This window comes from Monopterus albus, unplaced genomic scaffold (assembly GCF_001952655.1).
Source record: "Monopterus albus unplaced genomic scaffold, M_albus_1.0 scaffold30.1, whole genome shotgun sequence".
NCBI classification, from domain to species: domain Eukaryota; kingdom Metazoa; phylum Chordata; class Actinopteri; order Synbranchiformes; family Synbranchidae; genus Monopterus; species Monopterus albus.
In genome coordinates this window covers 1097274-1124301 of record NW_018127910.1, presented here as the reverse complement: position 1 = coordinate 1124301, position 27028 = coordinate 1097274, and the positions used below count along the sequence as shown (strand labels likewise).

The window sequence follows — 27028 nt, the reverse complement described above, 5'->3', positions numbered from 1 at the left end:
TTCAATTCCTCCCAAATTAAAATCATCTTAGTTCACCATGAAGGTAAAAATCATGACCATGCTAGGCTGTACATGTTACCAGAACAAACACATTAACTTTAGATGCTAACACATCCAGAAGAGGAACAGCACATTGCAATCAAATTTGAGTTCTGCTAGTTTTAACATTCTCCACCTCAAAGAGAGATGTTAATCCTGGTTTTTGTTCCTTCTTTGTACCACTCTCTCTGTGCACAGGAACGTGACTGGGAGGTAATGTTTCAGACTTTCAGCTGCCGACAGCTCCTCTGTGGCTGTCTGTCTGAAATCACTACTTGTGGTTTGAAAAATGCTTCTTAAAACCTTTGCTAGGTGGCAGGTGGGGCTAATTTATGGATCATATTTTGACAACACAGGATCAACAACAGAAGCACACAAGTGCTGTAAGTGGAAAAACTGTCATGAAGAGGTAACAGTATAGCAGAGAAACACCACATGCTGTCCCATTTTCAATTGATCTATCAGACGATGCTTAAAATCTTAGTTAATGCACCTTTCAGCACTCAACTGTCCTCACCTCATTCTCAGAGGAGCTGGCTGACAGAAGCACTTCCTGGGCATCAAAGAACTCGGAGACAGACTCCGACATGGAGAGCCGGCTCTCATTAGAGGCCTGCTGTGTCAGAGGGATCCCCATCTGTTCCCCAGCCTGCAGGGGAACACAACCAAGCACATAAGACATTCACTATTCCTTGCTATGATGACAGTTTTAAGAACCAAAACAGACCTGAACAAACACCTTGACGACACAACACAGAGTTTATCTTGCAGCATTTGTATCCTTGCCACAGGGCAAGCTCCCATCCGTTTCTAATTAGTAATTTTTTCCATTAACCTTCATGCATAGAATAATGACCCTTTAAGCTTTACCTGCCAACATGTATTGGGAAGACCATCAATCTTAAGGACGGGACTCAATAATGCAATTGGCAAATGCAGGAAACAAACACTACAACACCCTAACCAGCATCAACCGACTTGGTGTTTCATCAGTGCAGGCGTCAGAAATTAGCTTCGTCAGTGACAGAGTGACCACAGTGACCTACCTCATCAGGCATGGAGATGATGTTCACGCTGACAACTTGTTCAGTCAGGACAGATTCAGAGTGGATGCGGTTGAGTCGAGTTCGCAGTTCTGCATTTTGGGACAGGGCCTGGATAAAGAAACATACAGTTTATTGTCCTCACTATGCTTGGAGAAAATTTGCTATGAATGAATGAACTGACTGGGATAAAAATTCAATAAGATTAGACCAAGATAAGATAAGACATAAATGAGACTAAAACAAAATAAAAAGTAGCATTTCATAACAACTGTGGTTAAATGTTTTACATATTTCATCACTGAATAAAAAGTAAATGATAAGGTGAAAGATGGACAAATGAACATGAAGTAACTAAATGACCTGCTGAAAAACATGAAACACTGTGGACATAGATTTAACATTAACACTCCTTTCAGTCAGATATGTTTTGTGTTGCAGTCACAATGAATGAGTTAGTTTCAGGATTAATGTGGGCAGTTGTAAATCATTCTCACTGTTTTTATGTTATCTGACAATTTAGCTTCACGTCTCAGGCTGAACTCTGTGAAAAGTAGCCTAGAAATGTGAGTCCAACTTTGGCAAATAAACAGTTTTCCACAAACCTCAGGGAAGACGGGAGGAACACATGTAACCATGGTAATTACAACAAAGATGAAGAAGATATACGGTAAATATTAAACATGAAGGGAAAAAAATGACAAACTAGACTAAAATGTTTAGTTTTTATCAACTAAAACTAGATTAAAACTCACAAAACTCAAAAGACTAAAATTTGACTAAAACTAATGCATTTTTGTCAAAAGACTAATGTCTAAATCAAATTTTTGTTTAAAAATCAACACTGGTAGCAACTAAAAAGCCAGATATTTGCCCCAGGAGTCAGTGGAGAGCAAAGCTGAGCTAAAAGGAGGGAGCACAGATATCAGTGATGCCAGGGGGGCAAAATAAACTCTGTACATAGGTTTAAGTAGGAATGTGCAGATGTAAAACTAAACCTCAAAAAGACAAAAATTAGAAAATGAAATTGCTAATATCAGGAACTACAGTAGTAACAACCTGACTCCTGACGATCAACCAACCACAGAGCTTAGCCATAAAAGCCTGACCTCCAGCCTGTGACAACAATATCACATAAGCAGCCAATTAGACGCAAAGTGGAGATAAAACAGCAGGACGATTTCACTGAAATGATGTCAACTGTTAACAGAGGAACAGTCCAATTAAATCACTGGGGTAGAGAGCCAGCCCTAAGGAGAAGAGTTAATGAAATGCACGCCACATTTCTCTCGCTTACCAGTTAATGTGGGACAAGATGATTGGACTGTCATGACTCACTTGCCTCCGCTCATCATCTTTTTTAACTGATTACCTTGACTGCTTAACATAAACCACTGCTTGTGTGTTTCATCTGTCAGCTCGTCAGTGTGAGCGTATCTTAGAATGTGATAACTACAAAATGGGTTTGAGCTTAAAAACACCAAAGACATGTTGCTCAGGTTACAGTAGACATTTCCTCAGTAATGTCACTCCTGGTAATTATGGGTTAAAACAGAGTTCTACCTAGTGTTTAGTATAAACTAGCCAAATATCCCTGACAGACAGTTCAGATGAACTAATCCTAATGAAAAGTAGGAGGACAGAGGCATCATGGGTAATGGTTGAAGACAGCTCATTACCTGTGACAAAGACTTCCTGAGGGAGGTGATCTGGATTGACTGGTCCGGCTGTTCCTGGTCAGACAGAATCTGTTTGATCCTCTCTTTCTCTATGGCCACGGTGCTGAAGGCTGACTTCAGCAGGGAGTGCACTGCACAGAGACAGGACAAAAAGGCATGCCTACTTTTCCCCTGTTGATATTCTGCATAATGAGTACTTTTACTTTTGCTACTTTATGTTTTGATGCTAATACTTATGTACTTTTACTTAAGTAACATTTGGAATACAGGACTTTTACTTAGAACAGAGTATTTTTTTTACATTGTTCTATTGCTACTATAGAGAATATTTAACTTTACGATGGGCACTAATCAAATACTAACTACTGGGCATTGTTTCGTAACGACACACTTCTAAAGTGTTCTTACTGCCCTGATTTCAGCAATGATAAAAGTAAATCTCCTTTAGATGGCAGTGATACCCTAACTAAGGAATTTTGACACGAGTTAACATTGGCCAAATTAAGTGCTAGAGTAGTACCTGTTGTAGTGATCGCACTCATTATTTTGAGAATTATAACCTGGGCTGCAGTTATCGCTGATTAACTGTTCAGTCTACAGAATGTTTTAAGATAATGAAAAATACTTAATGACTTCCAAATGTCCTCAAACTGTTTGCTTTGTTCAGTCAACAGTCAAAAACCCAAAGATTCAATTTATTATAGTGTAAAATGAAGAAAAGCAGCAAATCTTAAGTTTGTCTAACCTGGATCATCTGACCTCTTTTATGCTTCTTTGTAGGAGTCTCAGCAAAGTTATTTAGTGATACATACAGCCAAGTAAAACCACTATATGAAAATGAGATCCAAACCTGAATAATGGCATATGAATAAAAAACACAGGGACATATCTCGCCTAATAAATCCTGGAGCTGCAGCCCTGCATGCTGCCTGCCTACCTTTCTGGGCAATAGTGCAGAATTCCTCCTGAAGTTTAATATAGTCACTGGCACACTCTACGCTGTCTGTCAACCGGGAGACAGGGGGCTGATAGTCCACCAGTTCGGCACACAGGTTGGGATTGGATGAGTGGAGGCGGACAGGGGACATGCTGGAAGAAAGAGGGACCTGAAGAGAGAGAGAGACAAGATGGCTATTGTCAATCAGCTGAGAGGCACAGTGATGTTGATGTGTGTGAGATGTCTAAGAAGCTGCATCACTTTGCCTTTTCAGATTATTTTTAACAGCAAGTCCAGGTGTCTTTGACTTGATATTTTTACAGATCTTTAAAGAAGACTACTGAGAAGCTCTTATTCTATCACTAATCCAATAGAAGTGTTTTACATCACCCTTTATTGCTTAAAACAGTGTATGAAAGCACATTTAGTCTCTTCAGGAGACAGATTAATATATTAAGCAACATAAGGGTAAATTAGTAAAGATTTAAAAATCATTATAAATTCATTACATCATTTCTCATGCCCTGACACACCACACTAATACATCAAGTACCAGCTGTAGTCCAGACTAAAGAACAGACGGCAGAAACAATCATGTCTTGGTTGTGCATGTGTGTTATAGCAACCTCCCCATTTGAAAAAAAAAAAAAAAAAAAGCTGGTAAAGTATGTTTAAAAACCCATCCCTGCTAAAAACCACTTTAACTAGCCATACAGGAATCAGACATGTGGCCATGTGACCACCAAACTCTGCTTTTACCTTAAAAAGCTGATGTGCCTTATATGAAAATGTATTGTGCCTGTTCAAATTGAATTAATCAACAAACACATTGAGTAAAATGCATGTTGTTATATGTGTTTCAATTAATGTATTCATCTATTGTACTATAATTAAGTGAAAACAGAAAGACTGTTGTAGGGATGTAATGATATTGCCACGATGAAAAGTCAACAATACAATATTTAGCCCTTAACAAAATAATAAATCTGTGTTTTTTTGTATAATGCATATAAAAGACAGTACAGCAATCAGTAAGAGTCATTTTATGACATAAAATAATGTGCGGTGGTTGGTTTTGCCTGTGAGCATCCGGTTTGTTTGCTCATCTCCACTGAAATGTTGTGCATAGTCGTATCCGAGTGTTTCTGCGAGACGTATCCAGGACTGTCTCAAGCCTAAACGGGGCTAGTAACACCTTTGTCCGGCAGTATTTGCAAAGTGTTCAGCATTTGTTAGTTTCCTTTTCGCCCGTGTTGCTTATTGAAATGGGAAAACTGAAATGCTGTCACACAACAAAGTCTACAACGAAGCATCTGCTATGTCTGTTACAATTCTGTGATTGCACGCAGTTATACTAATGAAATAAACATATGTAGATATCGTCATAGCCCCGAGACATTTTTCTATCGCGATATTGTGAAGTTACAAATATCGTTACATCCCTACATTGTTTTCTTCCTTAAGGTAGACCCAGTACAGTTTTAATTAAAAGAGAGTTACTGAGCAAATCTGTGTCTGTACAGTAGGTAATAGAATCCAAGAGGAAATCTAAAGAAAAGTACCTGAAGCCGGAATTTAGCATCTTTGGCGACACTTTTTGTTCTCCATCTTCTGTTCATGCGCTTTTCTTTCTTTGACAATTCTACACAATTGGTCTTTGTGGCATGCATGGATCAAAATATGCAAAGTGTGATTAATATGACAAAGAAAGCAAAAGTTAAGACACAGATTGATTTGCAGTGAGATGACAAAAAAAAGACAACATTGTGACAAATGAATTGCAAAAAATAAGTCTCAAGGCTAATGGAATGTGTGGTGTTAAAAGTGTATTTCAGCCAAAAACTGTAATAGAAAAAAAATGAAATTCAGTAGCTAATGCTTAGTTAGAGAAGCAGGCAGGTGCTCTGTGAGCAGGGCCCAGTCCCATCTGTCTAGACGGTAATGAAGGCGACTGCTGATGATTTAAAATACTGCACTTTTCTTACAGTGACACACCTACCTCATTACCTAACACAAACTGTCTCTCTCCTTTTCTTGCTCACACACACAAACACACACACGGCCCAGAATGCACTGCAGAAAGAAACCTCTAAATGAGACACTAACTAAGCTGTTTTCCCCTTTGGGTGTTGTATGTGTGTGTGTGTGTGTGTGTGTGTGTGTGTGTGTGTGTGTGCACGTGTTTCTCTTTTACCTGCATATCTGTGAAGTTGGGCGCTGACTGTGTCCTTTGTAGAATCTCCAGACTCTGCAATAATTGACTCAGCTCAGTCAGGTTGAACTGGCATCGTGCGAGCTCTGAAAATAAATAAATAAATAAAATCACACCCGCACAAACACATTCAGCGTCATGAAACATTATTTTTATTTTATTTTATTTATCTGCACCCGATATGTTCATTCATGTTGTACATAAATTCAGTAAACACTAAGTTATTCAGGGGAGATAAGAAGCTAACAACCCTCTCTTCTTAGTCACAAAATCAATGATTCCTCCATTAGTTTATCAATCAACACCCCTAAAATATTTCAACTGTGTGATGATCCATATATAATTGTCACTCTGAATAATTAATTTGATGTTGCCCTTTAAACAACATAACATTTGAATTTTTTTAGATTGACAATTTATTTAATTCAAGCCATGCTGCATATTTTTCTATACCTTTATTTGTTTCAGATACAAGTGTTGATATACTGTATGTGTGAAATAATGAATTTTGCAACATCTGCATTAAAAAAGCAATGGTCAAAGTACAGGACCTTGAGGCAACCCATATAATATTGTCATCTCAGTGGTCTTCTCAGGATTTTTTTATCCGCTGCTTTGTAAAATCGATTTTATCCTTACCCTCTGCACACTTGTCCATCTCCTCTGATTCCTGCAGCCAAGCAGCCACCCTGCTCTGGCCATTACTATAGGAAGCAGGTAGGCTGCTGTTGCTGCTACTGCTGGGGGCCATCGGAGTCCATGGGAAACTGCTTGGCTTAGCCTGCACCAGTGACACCGGAAAAGACAGAGTTGATACATAAGACTACTGTAAACAATGACCAAACAAGATGCAAAAACAGCCAACAGAAGTTTGACTTGCATTTTTAATGGTAACATGACACATTTTAGATGGCGACATATATTTGACAAAGACGGAATAAAAGCCGGTGCTGTGTCAGTCAGGAATATCATGATGTTCAAATGTGTTCAGCAGCCAACAGTGAGCCACTGGTCGGTATCAGTGGCTCTCAGCTAATGTTTAACTGTATGAATGTGCTTAGCTGGAAAATAATATGCTCTTTGACAACTTTTAAAAGACTTATGAAATGCAGCAGGGTGAATACATTACCTGATGTTAGGACTAGGAGCATGTACACATGCTGTCAGACTGAAGTATTTGCAAGAGATCGTGGGTAAGCCTTTGATACAGCTTTCATTCTGACTCTAAGACTGGAGTGTTTCATTTAAGCTGTTCGGGGACAGCTCATCAGGCTGCAGCCAACTGCTCTGAATCCACATTCCACTGATCACCTTTAATAGGCTGCATGTGGCACAGTCTCACTCCCAAGAGAACCACCGGTTGCATCCTCACATTTACTTACAAATCACACACACTGATAGAGACCAGGGGTTCCCTTAACAATCTAGACAAACAATCTTTGTTGTTATCCTAATGATCTGGATATAATTACATGTCCAATCAGCTTTACTGCATTAGGCAGGTATCTGTCTACACAATCACAGTCATTAGTAATTAGCCAGGTAATACGAGGCAGATAAGGGCCAGGGGAATGAAAACAATGTGGAACAACTGTCACATGCAGCAAAATGTTCATATATGGACACTGGGAAGAACATTTTATATTGAATTAACTTCAACCACATAGAGCTAAAACTGAAGTGTCCAATTGAAACACATTCAAATGAAAACATTATCCACCAGTTAACACAAAGTCAGCCTTTCATTACTATGTATGTTACTTCTAGATGAAATTCTGGTACACTATCCCAATTTACAGTAAAAGAGAACTAGGAGAGCCTTTTTGAGCCTGAAACAGTAGAAAAGTGTAAGGATGAAAAATGTTCAGGAAGATCCATATCAAATGCAGTTCAGAGAGTTTTAACACACAACACACAGTGTAATAAATTTGGACTCTTGACAAGAAAAGACTGGTATGACATTGTGTCAGCATGGTAAATAGGGAGCTACAGCCAGGAAAACATTATCCACCAGTTAACACAAAGTCAGCCTTTCATTACTATGTATGTTACTTCTAGATGAAATTCTGGTACACTATCCCAATTTACAGTAAAAGAGAACTAGGAGAGCCTTTTTGAGAAGTAACAGCATAATCTAGAGTACAAAGATGAATAATAAAGCAAAAGTTAGCACAAACAAAAAGTTCATGCCAGTTAGTGGGGGAGTACCAAAGAGCGCTGATACTAGTACAATGAGGAAGAAGGCGAGCACACCTTGGCTTCATGTACCATGCTTGCAGCTGGTTGGGGGGTCTCCACGGCAGCTGGGGGAGGAAACGTTCGCATGGTGGCATCCCGAGGGGATCGCACAATCTCGTTCTGTCGGTAGAGCCGGTGATGACGCAGCTTGGACACCCAAGCATCAAAGATGTCTTGAGATTTGACCTAAAGAAGAAGAGGACAGAGAACTTTGAAGTTCTTTTGGCATATGTTGACCTCAATGTTAATGGCACTATTGACTCTTCCTATTAGCGTTACCTTCAGGTGATAGATGTGCTCCTCAGTGTCCAGGTCGATACGACGGGCTCTCTTTTTGATGGACATCACTGAGAGGCCGACATCAATGCTGCCATGCAATTTGCCTTTCTGGATCTTTTGTGTACACATAATTTAAGTGTAATTCAGTTTACAACACACTTCTTTCATACCATAGTTTGAAGAAACCAAAGAACCTGTCTTAAGAATTTTATCTGGTCACAAGTCACTTGTAACAAAAGCACTACATTTCAGAAAAAGTAGATCTTGTATTGTAACAACTCTACTTTTACATAATTATTATAAGATCTAGCACATCTGGGACATGGCAGCTGATTTGATCAGATAGAGTTTGTCTAATAGGAATATGGATTATGACAAAAAAGTCTGAGAACCACCGGTTGAGTAATTTCCAAGCATCATTCAGTGATTCCTGCCTCTCAAAAGTAAAGATTTGCTTTTCCCCCTCCTTTTTAATAGAGTTAGGGTTTTGGACTTTTGGTCAGACAAAATAAGTGATGTGAAGATGTCCTCTTGGCCTCTAGGAAATTCTATTTGCCATTATTCACTGCTGTCTGAGGTAGAGTTTACCAAAGGAGTAATCAACTGCTTAAGAATGAAAACAACTCTGATCTGCAGCTCAACAAAGCACTGACACTGATGATCATTCGAGCACTCAATGAAAGTCTAAGGACTGAAGAACTCTTAGTGAGTACAACATGTAGGATTCATTGGTGTCTTCACAGCTATGAGTTAAATAGCATTTCCTCCGTAAAACTCGAGCTTTCCTGCAAAGTGGCATAGCATGTTGAAACACAGTGAACAGTGCGACCCGTGCTGCAGATATTCCTGCGGACTCACTGCCAAACCAAGCTGATGTCAGGCTGCCCTGGCCTGTTTCTGTAGATTAACATCAGGGTTACTTACATCAATGGGCGACTTGGAGTATTTCAGGATCCCATTGTCCAGAACAAAGAAACGCTGCAGAGAAAACAAGCACAAAAATAATGTGTTGGTTAAATAACTGAAAGGGAAAACACTGAATATCAATCACATTAGACTTGATCATATATTACAGATTCAGTACAAATTCTATGTATTCTCTCACATTTAGCTATAGGACATTCATGTTGTGTACTCTGTGTGCGTTCAAATATGCTGACAACAGGAAATGGTTTCCACTGGTGCATGTGATGCTGATAGTGGTGCAATTTCCAATGTGCTTGTGAAGGAGGCCCTGAGAGTGTGAGGCAAGGTGCATGAAAAGAAAACTTATTTTAACATTTGAAAGTATTTTTACCGGCAGCAAAAGCTTTCACGTCTTGCTTTGCCTGTGGTTCTTACCTTGTGCCAGCCTTTCAGGGGCCATTTCCGTTTCTTCAGCATAAAACCCTCATGTTTATCAGGCCTCTGGACATTGCTCTGACCGATTTTCAGCCCCTCAATGATTTCCCAGCTGTCTGCCTCCTAGAGAGTAATGAAAATAACAGCGCTTTGTCAGAACCAATCCACTCACTCCTTCAGAATAAGAACAAGACAGGACATACACTTATTGTCATTAAAGAAAGACTGCTATCATGCCCACTGTCACTTTGACAGAGGAAAATAATAGGAATACTTAACACTTCTTTATTCTTTCCCCCTACATATTTTTAAAAACTATTGCCCTGCTCCAATTTCTACTCCATTAGCTTCTCCTGACTGTCTCTCTGCTTCTATTAGGTCTGTAAATCAAGGTGACACCTGTGGAGTCCAGGGGACAGAAGGGACAGGCGGGACAGGTAAGACATCACACCCTTGTGGGTGGGGGTGGGGCACCAAAAATCATAGGCTCGTGGCATTGATGGAAGCAACAGGTCACCATTGTTTTACTATATTGCCCTGATGTGACACACGCAAGCTTCTCTGGCAAACCAAATAATAGCCTGAGGCCCTTCACGGCACAATGCAGCCTTTTTGAGTGTGCGTGACAACACCTGAGCTCGGTTTGCGGAACATTTAACAAAAGAAGACAATGGCTTTTTTTTTTTTTTTTTTTTACATCTAATGACTAGCAAACAGATCTGCCTGGAAATGCGGTCATGTTTCTCCACCGATGGCAGCTGTCTTTTCAGTTGCCCTCTGCAGCAGAGGAGCTGAACTTCAATAGTAAAATTCACCTCACCAATTTAAAGTGATCACATCGTAAAAGTTGGCAGTTCACTCCGAATACTCAAAGCAATCAGCTGAAAAACTCAGCTGTATAATGTTGCCTGTGAAATTGTCAATTCATTAATTCTTCTGACATGACAAGCACACTCATTTACAGGCAGCCAGCATCGCATGAGAAACCCTGAACGCAAACTTCCTGAGTGTTATCTGCAGCGTTACAAACAGACGGTATAGCAGATAAGTCAATACCGCACTAAATAAAGCGTCCTTTTAAGGTCTGAGCCAGTGATATCAATCAACAAATTCCTTATGAGGATCGGCCAACACAAACTCTGGCTCCATGTAGAGTAAACGAAAGTCGGAGCATTTGCTTTTGTTATTTGAACCTGAAAGCACAAGTGAATTAAGTCACAGTGATTTCCTGGACTCTGCTCACATTCATTGATCTCTCTCTCACTCTCTCTCTCTCTCTCTCTCTCTGCAGAATAATTTAAAGATGAATGGGCCAGTCCTTCTTGGTGAGTTTACCCTTTTAATGAAAGATCTTGTGGCAGATTCAGTCAGAGGCTGCCTGCTTTGTCAGGAGTTAAAAAGGTTTGATACAGGATAACTTCATTTAGGTTTTTGATGAGATGACAGTAAATAGTGAAATTACTTTTATAATCCCAATCATAAAAAAATAAATAAATAAAATCAATCGGACTGTCTACCTGTGTCACTTCCACAGTCTAAGTCTTATGGGAGTGACCATCTGAAGTGACGCCCAGCGGTGTAGCACAGTAGATCTTTGAATGCTGCCATGTATCAAACTATTACAGTTAAGGTCTGCCTGAGCAGAAGAAAGGACAAACACACGTTGGGGACACCTCATTCTAAATGAGCACTATAAATATCAGTACTCAGCCCACTTCTGATGACACATCTGCTTCTCACATAAATGTATGAGTGGAGTAACAATCTCTACTGAACTGCTGAAAAACTGCTGCGTTGCTTTAACCCAACTACACTCTCTGGCCACATTATTAGGTACACCTGTAGAGGTGTTCCTAATATTCTGATCATCTCATGTATGTAGCCGGCGAGGACAAAAATGTAGAGACGCTTCTAGATGTAATGTAGTCCAGTGCAACACCACCTTTAACTATGACCTCAATAATAATCATATAATTGAATTTATACATTTATGACAGTTTCACAAAAAACTGAAACATTTTTAGCTTCATAAACACAAATGTTAAGGTGGAAACGCCACATTGAACTAAAGTGGCAGGTGTGTGCACATTAAAATCAAAGAAAAATCAAAAGATTCTCTGTTTTCAAGCATCTCCGTTTATTTCCTAATTTACCCATAGTGTGTTCAGGCCACAGTAAAATGTAATGATGCAATAATATGAACAACAAAATAAATGGAACTGTCAAAAGGGAGTAGTAAATTTAAGGGATTAACATGATCACTAATCATTCAAAATGTAAGTGCAATCAGTTCATTTTATCACCTTATCTTCAGATCACAAGTTAATTATCTTGGTATTAATTATCCCATTAAGGCAACGGTTAGTTGATTAATTAACATTTTGGTAATGCATTCAATTCAGTATCAATTTCTTTTAGCAAAATTAGGAGAAAAATTGTTAATTTTGGCTTCTCAAACGTGAGGATTCTATATATTTATATCATTACAAACTGAACGTATTTGGGCTTTGGACTGATGTTACCAATACTCATCACATCTGAGGACACCTTGGGGTCTGGGAAAAAGTACAGTTTTCTTTATTTTCTGACATTTAATAAACCAAATGATACACTGAATAATCAAGACAATAATCTGTAGATTAACTGATGGTGAAAATAATAATTAGTTGCAGCCCCAGTTACAAGAAAGTGTTATCGCAAGATAAGACAGTTCACTTATGATCAAGGATAAAATAAAATGATTGCAACTGTGGCCGTTCTTGAACTTTCTGAAGATAACGCATGCAACCTTTTAAGAAACCATGAGGACCATTCAGTGGTTCTGTAAACAGCATCCAAGGGCAACTGTTAGTTGAGTTTGTGAAAATGATTTGTTCTGGTCCACATAAATGATTTAATTGTCTACATTAATAGAGTGTGAGATGGTGAAAGTACACTAATTGAAAAGCTTTATGACCAGGTAGCTGCCTATCAGCATAATTACAAATGCAGCATACACTATGTGGTCTCCTGTTGTACCACAGCGTAAGAACACACTATGTGAGAGTATGATACTGTAGTCATAGATAGAAAAACTGTAAGCTGCTCCCACTTTGCCTTCCACAATCACCACTGAACCATGACATTTCAGCAACTAATAACCACAAATAAACTGTTGCGAGAATGGATTTCACTGCAGTGTGTGGCTGGCTCAGCAGTAAAACTTAGAGTAGGAGTGTAGGCTGCTATGTGGATAAGACACCCCACAGCCTCATGCTTTCTGTAAACACCAACAGACTCAGTTACAAACCTGCAACCTACATGTTTGACCTGCTAGTTTATAGATGAAATATTGTTGCTCATTCAATGAAAACATCTTTGGATAACTGAGAAAGAGGAGGGGGAGCTCTGTGATGTGGATGTGAGATGATAACTCAAGGCCACTTATTAACTTCTTCTGGGCTTTCTTATGGCCTTTCTCAACAGACGGAGTTCATTTGGTTGTTTTGCTTTCGTCACACAACCAAGCTATCCTTGTGACAACTGTACAAAGACCATCCTTTGAAGAAGGCTGTGAGATGTGGTTGAAAGTTCCTAGAAAAAGCTATTAGAAACTTTGAGTTTTGGCCCAGCTGATTTATACTGACAAAATCTGTTAGGCAGAAAACAGGGGGTATAGAAAAGAAGACTTTCAACAGGAAGAACCCATGAACAGACCAGTAATAACTCTATTAAAACAACTGATTTATTTGTATAAAGAACCATACCAGCCTAAACAGGTTGTTCCAGAGTCTACACACTGTGGTGAGAGGGGCCTGACTCTGGTTTCCAGCCAAGTTTTTGGACCAATAATTAGTGATCCTTGTACAAAATGCAATGAGGCCCTTGAATTTCACAACAGATCACACAATAGGAGGGCATTAAGATAGTTTGTGACTTGGAGAAGATCATGGCAAACCTCAGTTTAAATTAGAAATATTCATAGAAAGATTGGCCCAACTTGCACAGGCTATCCCAAAACTCTCTGCGATTCAAACCGCCTCTGTGCACCGTGCTTTACATTTTTATTTCCATTTTATTTCTGTTCTGTATCGAGATCATCTCCTCTGTTCTTGAGTTGGTCTGTTTTGGTAACCTGGTCATGGAATAACAGTAAATCTAATCTTTTAAATTAAATTTATGCAGTTGAGCCGGCAAGTGCCCCATCACTTGCTCATCTACAGTAACATCGGTATGAGCTGGTTCTTAACATGAAATAGCCACTATCTGATCTTATAGCAACTGATAATCACATCATTGATTTCACTATTCTCATAAATCAAATCAAATCAAAATCTTTAATATTCCATACATTTATCTAATCTAAGCTGAAAACATCAGCTCTAACCAGGAAATGACAAGCAGCAAGAGAAAATATGGACGGTTGCAGCGACATCCTGAATCACCAGGTAATATCCTGATCCATACCTCTGTGTGTGTGTGTGTGTGTGTGTGTGTGTGTGTATGCATGCATACTGCAGGTGGCACCTCTAATGGCTCTCATGAGGGTCTGCAGAGTGAACAGCAGTCGTCAGCAGAGGGGAAAGTGACATATATCGATTGGAAAATGGGGGCTGGATCTCATTAAGGCTTTCCCCCAACAAAATGCCCTGCTCTCATTTTTTCCTCAAAAACAAAGGCTCAGCCATGCTAGCTAAGGTCTTTTCTCAGCGTCTACCGTGCTTCCTCAGAGCGTCCCTCGGGATGATGTACTATACTGTACATTATTCTCTACAGCAACACGGTATCACCAAAAACCCCCTGCACAAAACACGCTAAGCAGACAGTGATACAGCATAATGCTATTATAAAGGTTAACAGACAACTAAGGTGTACGCATAACTTTGCATATCATCAATATAGATTTAGAGACACTTATTGATGCCAGACACGTCCTCTCAAACCAGCCAGTGATGTTTATAGAGACACTTGTATAATAATGCATTAGACAATAATAATAGTTTGCAGTTGAAAAAACAATTGCATCACAAGGTCTTTTTAGCAACTGTTCTGGAGCTATCAATCGTATCTCCCTCACCAGATTAAGTTTGCCCAGTCATTAAGAATTCTGTTTTGAACTACAAAAATTTCACGACAACTCATCAAACTACACGTTGAGTACGATCATGTGATACAATCGAAAGCTCCAGATCAGCTACTAAAAGGACCTTGTGGTGAGATTGTCTCATCAACTATAATAATAATCAATTATTAGCTTTGTATTAGGGTTGGAAGGGCGGAGGTAGCCTTTTATTGAACACCTCTGTCTCCACTGACCAAGAGGGATAGTTATTGAAATGTTTTGGTCCCGTGTCCCTGAGTTAATTGTCCACAATCTCTTGTTACATGCCAATTAATGCATTCAAAACTATAGATATCTTGAGGTGTTTTATATCAGAATCCCTCTCTTTTCTCTTCCTCTAAGACATTATAATATTTCTGATCGCTCATCTTGAACTCTGAGGTGGCAGCAAAGGTTTTTCAAGTCAAATGAGATGCGGTGTGACAAGCTAGCTCCACCAGTCCGAATAAAAACGTTACTACAGTAGGCGACTGTAGCAACTAGCAGAGCAGTGTCGTGGCTCAGAGGTGTATTTGTCAGCAAAACCTTTGTTTACAATTTATGTACCACACTGTATTTATTAAGCTATGCCTACTTCTGAGTGACCCAATCCGTAGAGTATTTACTACACCCGGCCAAACATACTCAGCTTTACTCAGACATACCTCACATTTTGGTGACTAAAGACACTTTCACCGAGGCTTTAATGTCAGTATCTCCTAAAACATCATCCTACATTTTTCAAAGGTTATGAGCTGAACCTGTCACGCTCCTGCCCCTCTTGCTTCCTGTCAGGCTTTTATTTTCTCATCACTTCCTGTTTTGTTTCACCTCACTTTTGGCCCTTTTATTTAATCATCATTAGTTCACCTGCTCCTTATTGTTTGCACCTGTTTTTCCCTTCTATTTAGGCAGCGTCCTCCCACCAGGACGCTGCCAGATTGTTCTAGACCCCAGCTCTGACTCTCCAGCATTTATCCCTTGCCTGACTCTCTGTGTTTGACCTAGGATTACCGTTTCTTGACCACCGTGTTTTGTCTATGCCCTCTCAGATTCAGATCGCCTGCTGTGTACCGACCTTCTGCTTTTGTTCCCCTTGACCTCGAGTTTGGATCCCCTGGATATACCTGTCAACCGGCGCCGACCCTGGACTGTCTTATCGACCTAAGTGATATCCTGGACTTTTGTTAGTTTTGTTTTCTAGTAAAGAACTTTTCGTTACCTCAGTTCGTCTGGTTCTTTAATTGAGTTCACCACATCCTCTGTTTGGCATCTGTACACGCCAAACGTGACAGAACCCCTGTCACAGCTGAAGTGAACAGAAGAGGATCTGTCACTAACTGTGTTTTTGAATGATAACACCTGCCTCTGTAATTACTACATACAGCATCGTGATCACCCACAGGTATATCACTGCAAACACCGTGTTTAGCAAACTGATGAATCATAACACAAAACAGCTGCAACAATCAAGAACTAATTTACAAAATTTACAATTTTGCAGCTAACTCTTTGTCTAGTATCTGATGTCATTAAATACATTAAAACAAAAGGATAAGAAAAGAAGACCTTATAACCGTGCTTTTAAATTAACCTGGTTTTAAGATTCTGGAGTGTATGAGCGATGAAATGCTGAGCCCTTTCAGTCATCAAGGGCTTGTTATCAAAAGCATTAAAGAAAGGAACAATAAACTGAAGGTTTGGAGGGGTTAACCGTCTGCCTCATCGAGCCTCGTGTTTGCTTTTAAAACAGGCTCCATTTCTCAAACCAGCACCCTTTTCTTGTCAGAGAGCCATCACCCGGGGACACAAGCTGGGCTCCCACACAGCACACCAGAGCGTGCCACATGTTCAGCGGAGCACCGAGCCTCCGCCTGGCCCTCATGAAATATTCATCAGCCAGTGCCGATGGAAAAGCTGTGATGTCAGAGATTCACGTTTTGGTGTCCTGTTTCTGCACGGCCACAGTGACACAGCAGCTCAGCGAAGTTATTGAGGGCCAGACGCTTCACATAGCTTTTCTGCACAGGTTAACTTTAAACAGGATTCCAATGAACTGTGAAATAAGCGTGCATTTCATTGTTTACAGTGCCTCTGCATGGTTCTTATTTACTAACCAGGGAATTAGGGCTAGTCTGTCTTAGCTGATTAATCAGCTAATCAGTCTTTTAGAGTTGAGGGCCAGTTAGTCAATGGACTTTTCAAGGGGATATAAACAATTACTCATTAGCCAATCATCAGAGAAGGTAGCTCTGTATATCTGAACACAAGGGGAATACACTGATCAGTTTCCTGCTTCCAACACACCAGCTCTGAGGACTGAATGTTCTGCTGCCTAATAGATCCCACACTGACTGGTGCCACTGTAACTACATAATCAATGTTATTCACTTCACCTGTCAGTGGTCATAATATCATGTACACACTATTACCACATATTGTCTGCATCTTTCCACCTGCAGGTCATGTCTTTCCACTTTGTGTGTTCTGTTAATAGCAGAAGTGCACAAAGCAATGCTGCTTTTCTATTTCTGTTAACATCAAAATATGGGTTTGACAGAAACACGGGAAGAGATTCGTAAAAGAATTTCAGGGTTGCTCTTATAGTGACTCTGGATGATGGCAGCTGATTTTATAACATACATCATCACATCATAATAATTTTGACTGTTTTGGTTTCACACACTAAAACTGCTGAATGAATATTTCCTGATTTACTTGTTTCCTGACGGGCCAAGTTGCCTTCTAGCAGAAGACTGCAGCAACTCAAAATATTATCCACTCCTCCCCATATTACTTCTGCTCAAGTTAATCTTCTTATAAAATGCTTCTATCCCTAGAAACTATTTCCAGATGGATTTTCCCCTCCTGTGACCTGAAAATTACCTGTCGGCTGTCGCGCTGGGAAGAGGAAGAGGAGGAGGCACTCTTGTGAACTGGTGTGGCGTTCTTGTTGACTGGCATGGAGGTCCTCTCCTCAGAGCTCAAGGTGCGGCCCTGGGGGCCTCGCTGGTAATGTTGGTGGTGAGACATGGTGGGCACCAGCTGGCTCCCTCAGCACTGGGCCGCGCGGATCAGGAGCATTCTCTGACACGTCCTCAAGCTCACTGCTTGCTGTTCATCTGAAGAGAAAAAAAAAAAAACAAGGTCAAGAAGTTACACTGGCACATTTACTTTGCCTTCCTCATTCTGATGCAGCGCTGTTGTTTATACCAGACGCTGAGCCACACTTTCACTGATCAAACACGTCGTCTAGTTCGTCCCTTGAATAAATGAGGGTCTGTGCCTCTCCTCAGCTTTTACACCGATCCTCCATCAATATTAATGTTAATCTAACTCACAGATGCTCAGTAAAGATGCCCTGCTCTATTCTTTGAAGCATGAGTTTTTAGGATTCTTCTTAAATAAGCCATTCTTTATGTTTGCCACTCAGGATTACTCAACACACTGCATTTAGCAGAAGTATGCACCAAATGATCACAAATCCACCAGTCACTGGGTCTGTAATATCTCAACAAAGAGTGAAAAAATGCCAGTTACAACTTTTCATATCTATTTTTTTCACCACTTGTCCAAAATCCAAAAACACTCAGGCTCCTGTGATATAAGCAGAAAATCCTCCCATTTGAGAAGTTGAAACCTGACAAAGTGTAGCTCTTCACAGCTTTTGTTTGCTTAAATAATTAATTGATTGTCAGTTACTGATCTTTTTCTCTCAACTGACAAATCAATTACCAGCTTATACAGACTAGCCAAAGCTCCAGGAATAACATCTTCCACTGGTTTAAACTATAAAAGCTCAGTCGGTTTTGGCAGGTCCATCATGTGAATAAATATAATCAATTCAAAATGTCTGCGATGTTCAAAAAGCAATGGGGAGTGCTTCGCCATTAGCCATGGCTCTGTGTTGCTCCATGCTGACACACACAACACTGCTTACAGTGGGGCTGTAACTGTCTTAGCACTGCTAAACCATATACTGATAGTAGAAAACAAACAGATAAACAGCCATGTTGAGAGACAGGTGTGAGAAATGTGTAAATACTCTTATGACACACAGTAAGACATTCATTTCCATTCCATTCCTTTTCCATTTAGGCAAACATACAGAGAAAACACTGGCTGCAGCTTGTCAAATGTGAGGATTTGCCACTTTTTTGTCTTTTGAGATAGTCAACTTGGGGATTACAAACATACTGTACCAGCAGTGTTATTTTCTGCCACAGACAGTTTGTGTTTAGAGGTATACAACTCTGGAGCACCTTGTGGATGTGTCATTTAGGCCCGTCCATGTGTCAGGGACACTACCCGAGTCCAGTAAGCAGTAAGAAGTCTCACATGCAACTGTGCAGTATACTCACACGTACGCTATCATCTATAATTCAAATCCTTTTACCTCATCATCACTGTCTTGTCTTAGGCCAACTAGGATCTAAGCTACTGTAAGACAGTCAGATAGTGTATTCTCCTGTTTAATAGATCCTCTCTCCTTGAACTAATAAGGAAGCAGAAGTGAGAAGCACTTTAAGTCTAAACTTTACCTTTTTACCCTAATTTCTGACAATATATAGACTTTAGTTTAGAGCTAAAATTTGGAGCATTTTCAGACATTTATTGTAAATTAAAGACATAGCCTTCTTTTGGCCCAGGAAATGACAAAACAAAGCAAGTGAACAAATGAAGTAAAAACCTGCAGCCTTGACTGCCTTGCACTTCACCTTTTCACTTTAGCAGAACCTATTTCATCACTGGCTTGTTGTGACACATACAGTACACAGGTTAAACCATGAGCGTTCATGTAAACAGCAACTGACGGGCGCAACACAGAGGATCTGTAGTGTAAACAGTAGTGCCAAACACAGCAAGTCACGAGCAAATAAAACTGCCATTTTCCTAAAATGTGATGTGAAACTGTCTGACTGTTTTTGCTATGGTGCAAGCAAAGGACAATAAAAATTGAACTCAAAACTGAAATTAGTGAGAAACTCAATAAAAAATATTTTTGACTGAGATGACTTTAGTCAAATGATCATGTAAAGTCTTGCACATAATGGGGTTAGTTTCTATTGAGGTGCAGTGTGGTCAGATTCCTTCTCTGAAATTCTGGATATTAGGTTGCAGTAAAGAGAGGCCTCCAGTTTCCAGTATGTGACAGTCTGAAAAAAGGACCCTCCTCTGTCAACATTCTTTTAATGCCAAGGAAAATGTCACCAAACCTGGACCACATTCACTGCTACAATGGGCTTAGCTGTCTTGTTTTACCATCCCATCAACATCAGACGCTGTTAACTCATCAGAGCCAATATAAATCTTTTTCTCTTTCTATCAAATGACATAAAAAAGAATATAACATCTGACTAGCCTTCAACTACTGTCATGAAACTCTCAACACTATTTAGATCAGATCCAACAAATCCATAATAAAATATGATTAAATCTTATCTAAATTAAATCTGCTGATAAGTCAAAGTAAATGAACAGCTCTTTTCAGACAGTGTGTGCAATATAATTACTAAAAACCTTTCACTGTTGTCAGCGCCTTTCTATCTCTGGGTTCAACTTTGCTTTGGGTATGCAACACCTACAAAGAAAGTAGAAGGTAGCATGGTTGAGTTTTTGTTAATCACTGTTAAGGTTAGGGGTGTAAAAGTAAATATAATAATACGGTAACAAGCTGGAATGGATAAAGAAAGTGGTCTTTGAATGGCAAGTTCAGGTTCAATTTTTCTTCTTTATTGATGCAGAATTGCTCCAGGGCCTTTTGTAGCCGAATATATGCTGTGAGCTTAGTAGAGGGTGGAGAGTGAAAAGTAAAATTTTCCCTTCAGGCATCAATAGAGTATAACAAGTAAAGCAATGACTATCATCTATCCTGACATGGGTCAAGCTGAGAAGAGCCAAACAGAGCTGCTTTGAGTTAGTTTCAGGGTAAGCCCTCTATCCGTGTGCCCTGCTCTGAGATCTGAGAGGGATGAAGAAGATAAACTTGATATTTAGACAACCAAGATGTCAAGTAGCATCACCGGTCTTCAAGCCAGATGAACCAAAGAAAAGGGAGAATTTGAAAAGGAAAATCGGTGCTGACTTTATATTGTATGCCTGGATGTTTGCTGCTATTAGTGCACATTAAAAGCCACTGAGTGTATATAATAGTTTGACAAACCCACCATTTTAATTCCAAAATGGGCAAAGAGTCAGAGTGTGAGTGGAGCTCTCCAGACAGCTAGCGGTCAGCCACCTACAGTATATGGTGGTACCCTCCCACCTGTCATTCAAAGCAATCACACCTTTAACTATGTGTAAGTTTTAGTCTCAATATAATTTAAAAGGCAGATTTATACTCCTGACCCCCGTACAGTTGTCTTGGAAGGGGAAATTAGCTATAGAGACCAAAACTGTTTTTGAACCAGGCTATACACTGTTTACTTCTGCTGTAATATTGGGCATTTTAACATGGGAGTACCCCCCCCCCGTGACCCCCAGGGACTAAGCGGTAGAAAATGAATGAATGAATATATGGGGATTGACTTCCTTCTGGATCCAGGCTCAAGTGGCCATTCAAGGAACTGCAGATTTTGGCACTTCCTCGTTGGCTTCGTTTCTCAGCCTTGGAGGCTCCCGCTTGATTAAGCCACAAAAATGTTAATTGCATGACTCATCACATTCATGTAATACAATGAGGCATGATGGCAACTATGCATTTAGAAAGACATTCATGTTTGTGTCACCACATCCAGCCAGCCGGCAATAACACATTATCGACCAGCACTCTACAGTGAACCAAGTTTGCAGAGCTCCCCCCCTCTGTTGCATAATTAAAGTAGCCTGATAAAAGCAGACTCATGTCCTAAGATTATATTACAGGGCTGAGGACAACTGTTGTCAGAATTTACAACTGGGTATTAATGCATATCGATCAGCAGGGTTTTGAACATTTACCTGGGTATACAATAGTATGCCAGATCTTGTAGATCATGCATGACATCTAGAAGCAGAGAGTAGCACATCTTTAAAATAAACCCATCTGCACACAGCCAGTTTATCTTGCGCTGCACACATTACATCATCCAGGAAGAGCTGGGTATCACACTCCTCACTTTAGAAACCTGCATGAACTGTCAGGAACTGAAAGTTGGACCTGAATCCTGCCAGTTGTTGCCTGGTGTAAATCATTACTTGTTAACATTATACTTTATCTGATTACTGAGTTAAAAACAACACAGTGTTTGCTTTTAGATTTCTGTCTTACCTTGTTAAGTGGTAAAAGCAGAAGTAAAACAGAAAGTACCATTTTGTGACTGGAACTAAAAATCAGGTATGATGTTGACACCAGCACACCTTTCTTCCAGAGCAGAAGGGAATCAAAAACTTAGGCTAAAAACCGAAAATAAACAAGTAACCATGGTGAGCATTGAGAACCAATCTTTAAAGCAAACTAAAGAGACTGTTACAGATGAATCATGGGTCTTAAAACCATGTATTGGCCTGGAAACTGCTTTCATTTGTAATGAGCTTTGTGCATGTATGTGTTACTTTATCATATAAGTATCAGCTTTACTCTTTACTGTTAATACTAATGACACATGGCAAATAAGGACAATCTGATACCGTTATAAGCTCTGCCAAGATCTCATCTGAATGGGATGGGACACCTTCAGTAGGAGGGTTCTTTGAGGCTGGGCCAAGAGATATGTCAGAACATCAGTGGTCACTGGCTCCTGATCAAATCAACATCTGTTCAAGAAAGTACACCAATGACCAACTACAAATGCAACCAGCTTTCCACTACACCTCTGCTGCTCCTAAATTTATGTGAATCGGTGCTATTTTAAACAACTGCAAAGTCACTGGCTGACCTTCAGTTTGGCAGAGTGATATTGTGGAGCAATCCTGTAAGTGGCTGAAGTTGGCTAACTTTCAAACAGTTGGCATCTTACCATCGACAACCTAATGAGTGGAATACAGAAGATCATGCGTGGAGATCATGTTAAACAATAATATTCTGCTATATGAAGGGTCGGTTATCTAATGGGACAGTGCAGGAGAAGCCATTAAGCTCAGTTGAAAATGTGACAGTCAGTGACGCATCTCCAGCTTCAAAGTCAGTCACTGAGTTGGCTGTACAGCTGTTTTATTGCTCGACTGTCAACGATAACGTCCTTGTGATGCTGGGACGTGCACGCTGAGATGCGTTGTTACCTCATCTCAGTCAGACTAGCAGCAGCGGTGGCTAGGTGGTCATGTCTGACTGGTCCTCGGTGATTCACTCGGGATGCAAATTGGAAGGAATGAGATGCTGGGGTCTCGGTCTGGGTGGCTAAATAGAGCGTCAAAGCACCTTCATTCAGCAAAGCACATTGTTGTGACTGTAGCTTCCTCTAAATAACCAAGACTTGCTCTGAGGATGCCTTGAAAGAGAGAGAGAGAGAGAGAGAGAGAAAAGCGTACTGCCTTACCACAGATGCCATGTAATGACCATGTCTTTACAGTTCTTGGCGCAGGAAACAATTGAAGGGGTCTCCCTTGACTGGGCAGAGATTCCCGGCTTCTCAAAGACAAATGGCTTCCATATGAGTTCCCGTCCAATATATCTATTTGTTCTTATTAAAGACCCGCGCTGTAACCGAGGCTAGCACATTATGGAAAGCCAAAAAGTGCCGTGTTTGCCTGTTTCCTTGAATGCGGGCAGTGATGCTCAGCTCAGCTCGGCTGCGCTCTGTTCGCTCCTCCCTGCAGCAAGACTGCCTTTGAGCGGGAACAAATGGCCGAAATGGATCACGCGCTGGCGCACAGTGGTTGATCACAAAACATGGCGATGGAAGACACACACATCGGACTCGGAGTAGCAATTATCGGACCGTGACAGGGCCAGATCTGAAAAATTCTGGATGGGGTGGCCAGACTGGGGCCCAGACTCAGAGAGGGGTGTCCCATTTGAAATACACATAAATTAAATTAAAGCCCTTTTTGTGGCTGCCCTGCCACAAAGTCCCTGATATTTCCCCTATATTTATGCTGCTGAAATTACTCAGAGGTGGGTCACAGGGAACAGAAACTAGAAAATGCCCCTCTGCCTATATGTTATTAAAAAGTTACAGGGATCAAAAGTGAAGGTGGCATTTATCATGGTACCTGGGCCACTCCTGTCATGTTCACACAGTGGCCTGTATTGGACATGTTTTATGTAGGCTACAGTAATGAAGTCAATGGGAAATGGGAACTCTTAAACTCTTCTCATCTGTCTGTCTGAAATATGTATTAAAACTGTTGGACATCATCTCTCATGCTGGCATACCCGATGTTAACATGCTCCAATTTAAGTTTGTCATAACGGAATATTTTCATTTTATGACTTTCTACTGAAGAAGAACTGTGACTGTATGAATCCTGGGCAGAAACTGGTTGGAAAGCATATATTTTATGTTGACAGGACCTTTTCTGCTGTGTATTCCAGGAGTGTAGGCTATATAACACCTATTTGCTATGAAAGCGTGCTCTGACTGGTAGAACGATTGGTAATCCACTGTATTTTATGGGCAGGTTGTGTCTGATAATATGAAAAAACACGCTTTAACAGTGGTATCATAATTAGCCTACTTCAATGTCAATCAGATCACATGCTTTGTGGTTCATTTTATGGCTATGCTACTGTCTGATAAAATAGGCTAGGGTACCAGAAATAAGCGTTTACTCCGCGAAAAGAGGAGCTTTTGCACTGCGCAGTTTGACGCTGCAGTTTGACCATGACGTAATGCGTCAGCTGACTTTCAGCGGGAAGAGGTCCAGCGAACGGAAGCGCGCTTGACGGTCACTGGCGATTGACTACCGTTCGGAAGACAAAGCAGTCAATAAGTCGGTTGAATACACATCAAGAAGAGGTAAGACGATGCTCATCAAAGCACCAAGATGTTCTGTTGTTTGCTCAAATCTGACGATGTGCCCATGCCATTTAAGCGTGCCGGTGCCTTCATATGCCACGTGGTGTAACACCGGTGTGAGCCAGTTTCCACGGAATTCATACTTTCCTATCTGATAAAGCTCAGTCACATGTTTACTGTAAAAGCGTATCAATTCAAGCTACGTTCCATACTTTTTACAGTCTGCAGCTTTGTCGTACTTATAGGTAATGATGGCTGATCGAGGGTTTGTTGAAGCTTCGACACAGTAGTCACAAAAATAGTTCATTACTGGAGGCTTCAATGACACAGTGCTCGAGTATGACATCTATTGGTCAATAAAATGAAGTGCAGTCAAGACGTGTCATTAGTTCATGGATTGTTTGGGATCTGATTCGCCAGGCATATTCCTACATGGTTGTGTGGTTTCAAGCTGACACAGTAAAATATAAAATAAACATGAACTCATGTTGAAGACCGTGTTTCTTATTTGGCACGTCTGAGTGTAACCCTATATACTCTTCTATATATATATATAAAATGTTATTTAGGACTATACCTATTTCTCTATCTACACTGATTCTCTACTAAATACACAATCTGCTACAACACTAACTCTCAAAGCAACTAACGGCAACAACAGCAACAAACCAACCTGTTTTGCAAATAAAAATTCAAATCAACGCCACTAAACAGGGACATCCTGTCCCTAAACACACACTATCCTGCAAAGTGATTCACATGACAAACCGAACCAGTCAGCTGATTTGTATGACGTCCACGGCACTCAACTGCTTCGAACGTTACTCAAGTGCTTCAAACGTCACTAGTCATGTGACCAAAACATGCCTCGGCTCAGTGGTTCGACACAATTGCTTCATGAGCTACCGCCGCATGTGTCAGAGGACCATCACTACTTATAGGCTTGTCTAGCTATTTTTGCACAGGGTTGAAAAAGATACCTTATAGGCTGTTATAGGTTTTCACTGATTTTCTTCATAGCACAGATGTAGGTGCAGCTTCTTATCATATACGTTACTGGACTAAAGTTGAGCTTTGTAACAATGCTTAGGCCACATTAGTTGCGCAACTTGGAAGTGAACCCTCCTTGTGGCTGAATAAGGGTGATTTTAGGGGTAATTTTAGGCCTTTATTGTATATAACAAAAGCAGTAGAATAACAAAACAATGTATTTTTAGAATGAAAGTAGCATAACATAAGTCAAAAGTAATTTAAAATAATGTATGTCCAGCTTTCTTAAACATGTTTGTTCTCTTTCATAGAAACCATGTCTGGAGACATCAACAAAGGTAAGAAGACATTTGTGCAGAAGTGTGCCCAGTGCCATACTGTGGAGGAGGGTGGAAAACATAAGGTTGGGCCTAACCTTTGGGGTCTGTTCGGACGCAAAACAGGCCAGGCACAGGGCTACTCATATACTGATGCCAACAAAAGCAAGGGTAAGTATGCTACTTGTATGTAGTCACAGTACTTGGACAGTCCTAAGAATCATGCAGTTTTATTAAAATGTGTTTCTCCACTGTATTTGCCCGTGTTAATTTCAGGTGTTATCTGGGATGAGGAGACCCTGATGACCTATTTGGAGAACCCCAAGAAATATATTCCAGGAACAAAAATGATCTTCGCTGGCATCAAAAAGAAGAATGAACGGGCTGACCTTATAGCATATCTTAAGTCTGCAACTTCATAAGAAGCCCTTCATCTGGGCATCTTTGCCAGTTTTTGTCTTGATAAGCTGTTCGGCGCCTTCACCTTTTTTCCAAATTAGGCAGGATATCAAGCAGTCTGAGTGGTGTTAGCATCTTTGTCACCTCTGTTTCTTGATCCTCCGCTGTGGTGGAGTAAATTATATCCCCTAAATTGGTTACTTTACTAACATAAAGCATTAAACAATATGATGTGTATTAGGAATGTACTGTAGGAATTGAAAGCTGTGTATTGTGTCTTATGTTGACTGCCATCAGTACTTTTTCTTTGTTTACACTCAAGTTATCTTAATCCATGAATGAATGCTTTCTCTGCTTCTGATCCATTGATACCTCAAGTCTTTTATGTCATTTTTAATTTGTAAGTTGACAATAACTGACACTAAACATTATGTTTGAAATTTGCTTTACTTGATATGTTCCCAGAGATGTGCATATGGTCAGTATCAGATTTCTTGTAGTATAATGACTTGATATGCTATAGGGTGTGGCTGGTCTTGTCAGTTTATTTAACAGTATTTTCTTGCCTTAACAGTTTTGGCTAATGTAATAGGTTT

The 27028-nt window shown here is 40.2% G+C and overlaps 3 protein-coding genes across 12 annotated transcripts in view; 2 read left to right on the top strand and 1 right to left on the bottom strand.

The window, feature by feature from the left end:
• prkra (protein kinase, interferon-inducible double stranded RNA dependent activator) overlaps positions 1–13955 on the top strand; it is a 34332-nt gene extending 20377 nt beyond the window's left edge. Inside the window, exons 9-11 of one of the 2 annotated variants that reach the window (XM_020596475.1) lie at positions 10147–10205; positions 11060–11093; positions 13234–13955. In XM_020596475.1, coding sequence (XP_020452131.1) covers positions 10147–10205; positions 11060–11064 — 64 coding nt within the window. In that variant the 3' untranslated portion in view covers positions 11065–11093; positions 13234–13955. Of the gene's footprint in view, positions 1–10146; positions 10206–11059; positions 11094–13233 lie in introns of those variants that run through there. The other variant, XR_002274630.1, reaches the window with a different exon arrangement.
• osbpl6 (oxysterol binding protein-like 6) overlaps positions 1–27028 on the bottom strand; it is an 81905-nt gene that overhangs the window by 11405 nt on the left and 43472 nt on the right. For 4 of the 9 annotated variants that reach the window (XM_020596470.1, XM_020596473.1, XM_020596471.1 and 1 more), the window contains 12 exons: positions 17735–17970; positions 9769–9891; positions 9352–9405; positions 8428–8541; positions 8164–8334; positions 6550–6691; positions 5893–5996; positions 5261–5353; positions 3699–3867; positions 2762–2892; positions 1086–1193; positions 557–688 (listed from right to left, as the gene is read on the bottom strand). In XM_020596470.1, the coding sequence (XP_020452126.1) occupies positions 557–688; positions 1086–1193; positions 2762–2892; positions 3699–3867; positions 5261–5353; positions 5893–5996; positions 6550–6691; positions 8164–8334; positions 8428–8541; positions 9352–9405; positions 9769–9891; positions 17735–17881 (1488 nt within the window). In that variant the 5' untranslated portion in view covers positions 17882–17970. Of the gene's footprint in view, positions 1–556; positions 689–1085; positions 1194–2761; positions 2893–3698; positions 3868–5260; positions 5354–5892; positions 5997–6549; positions 6692–8163; positions 8335–8427; positions 8542–9351; positions 9406–9768; positions 9892–17734; positions 17971–22456; positions 22583–22704; positions 22996–23047; positions 23257–23304; positions 23579–27028 lie in introns of those variants that run through there. The other 5 variants (XM_020596467.1, XM_020596468.1, XM_020596466.1 and 2 more) reach the window with 5 other exon arrangements.
• LOC109958102 (cytochrome c-b) lies at positions 24545–26987 on the top strand. The gene is made up of 3 exons (XM_020596477.1): positions 24545–24726; positions 26028–26204; positions 26310–26987. The coding sequence occupies exons 2-3, from the start codon at positions 26033–26035 to the stop codon at positions 26453–26455; spliced, it is 318 nt and encodes a 105-aa protein (XP_020452133.1). The 5' UTR covers positions 24545–24726; positions 26028–26032; the 3' UTR covers positions 26456–26987.

Excerpts from the sequence above, each read along its gene's own strand:
- LOC109958102 (XM_020596477.1), top strand. The coding sequence starts at position 26,033 with ATGTCTGGAGACATCAACAAAGGTAAGAAGACATTTGTGCAGAAGTGT. Across the intron at positions 26,205-26,309 it reads TGATGCCAACAAAAGCAAGG|GTGTTATCTGGGATGAGGAG; the intron begins GTAAGTATGCTA and ends TGTTAATTTCAG.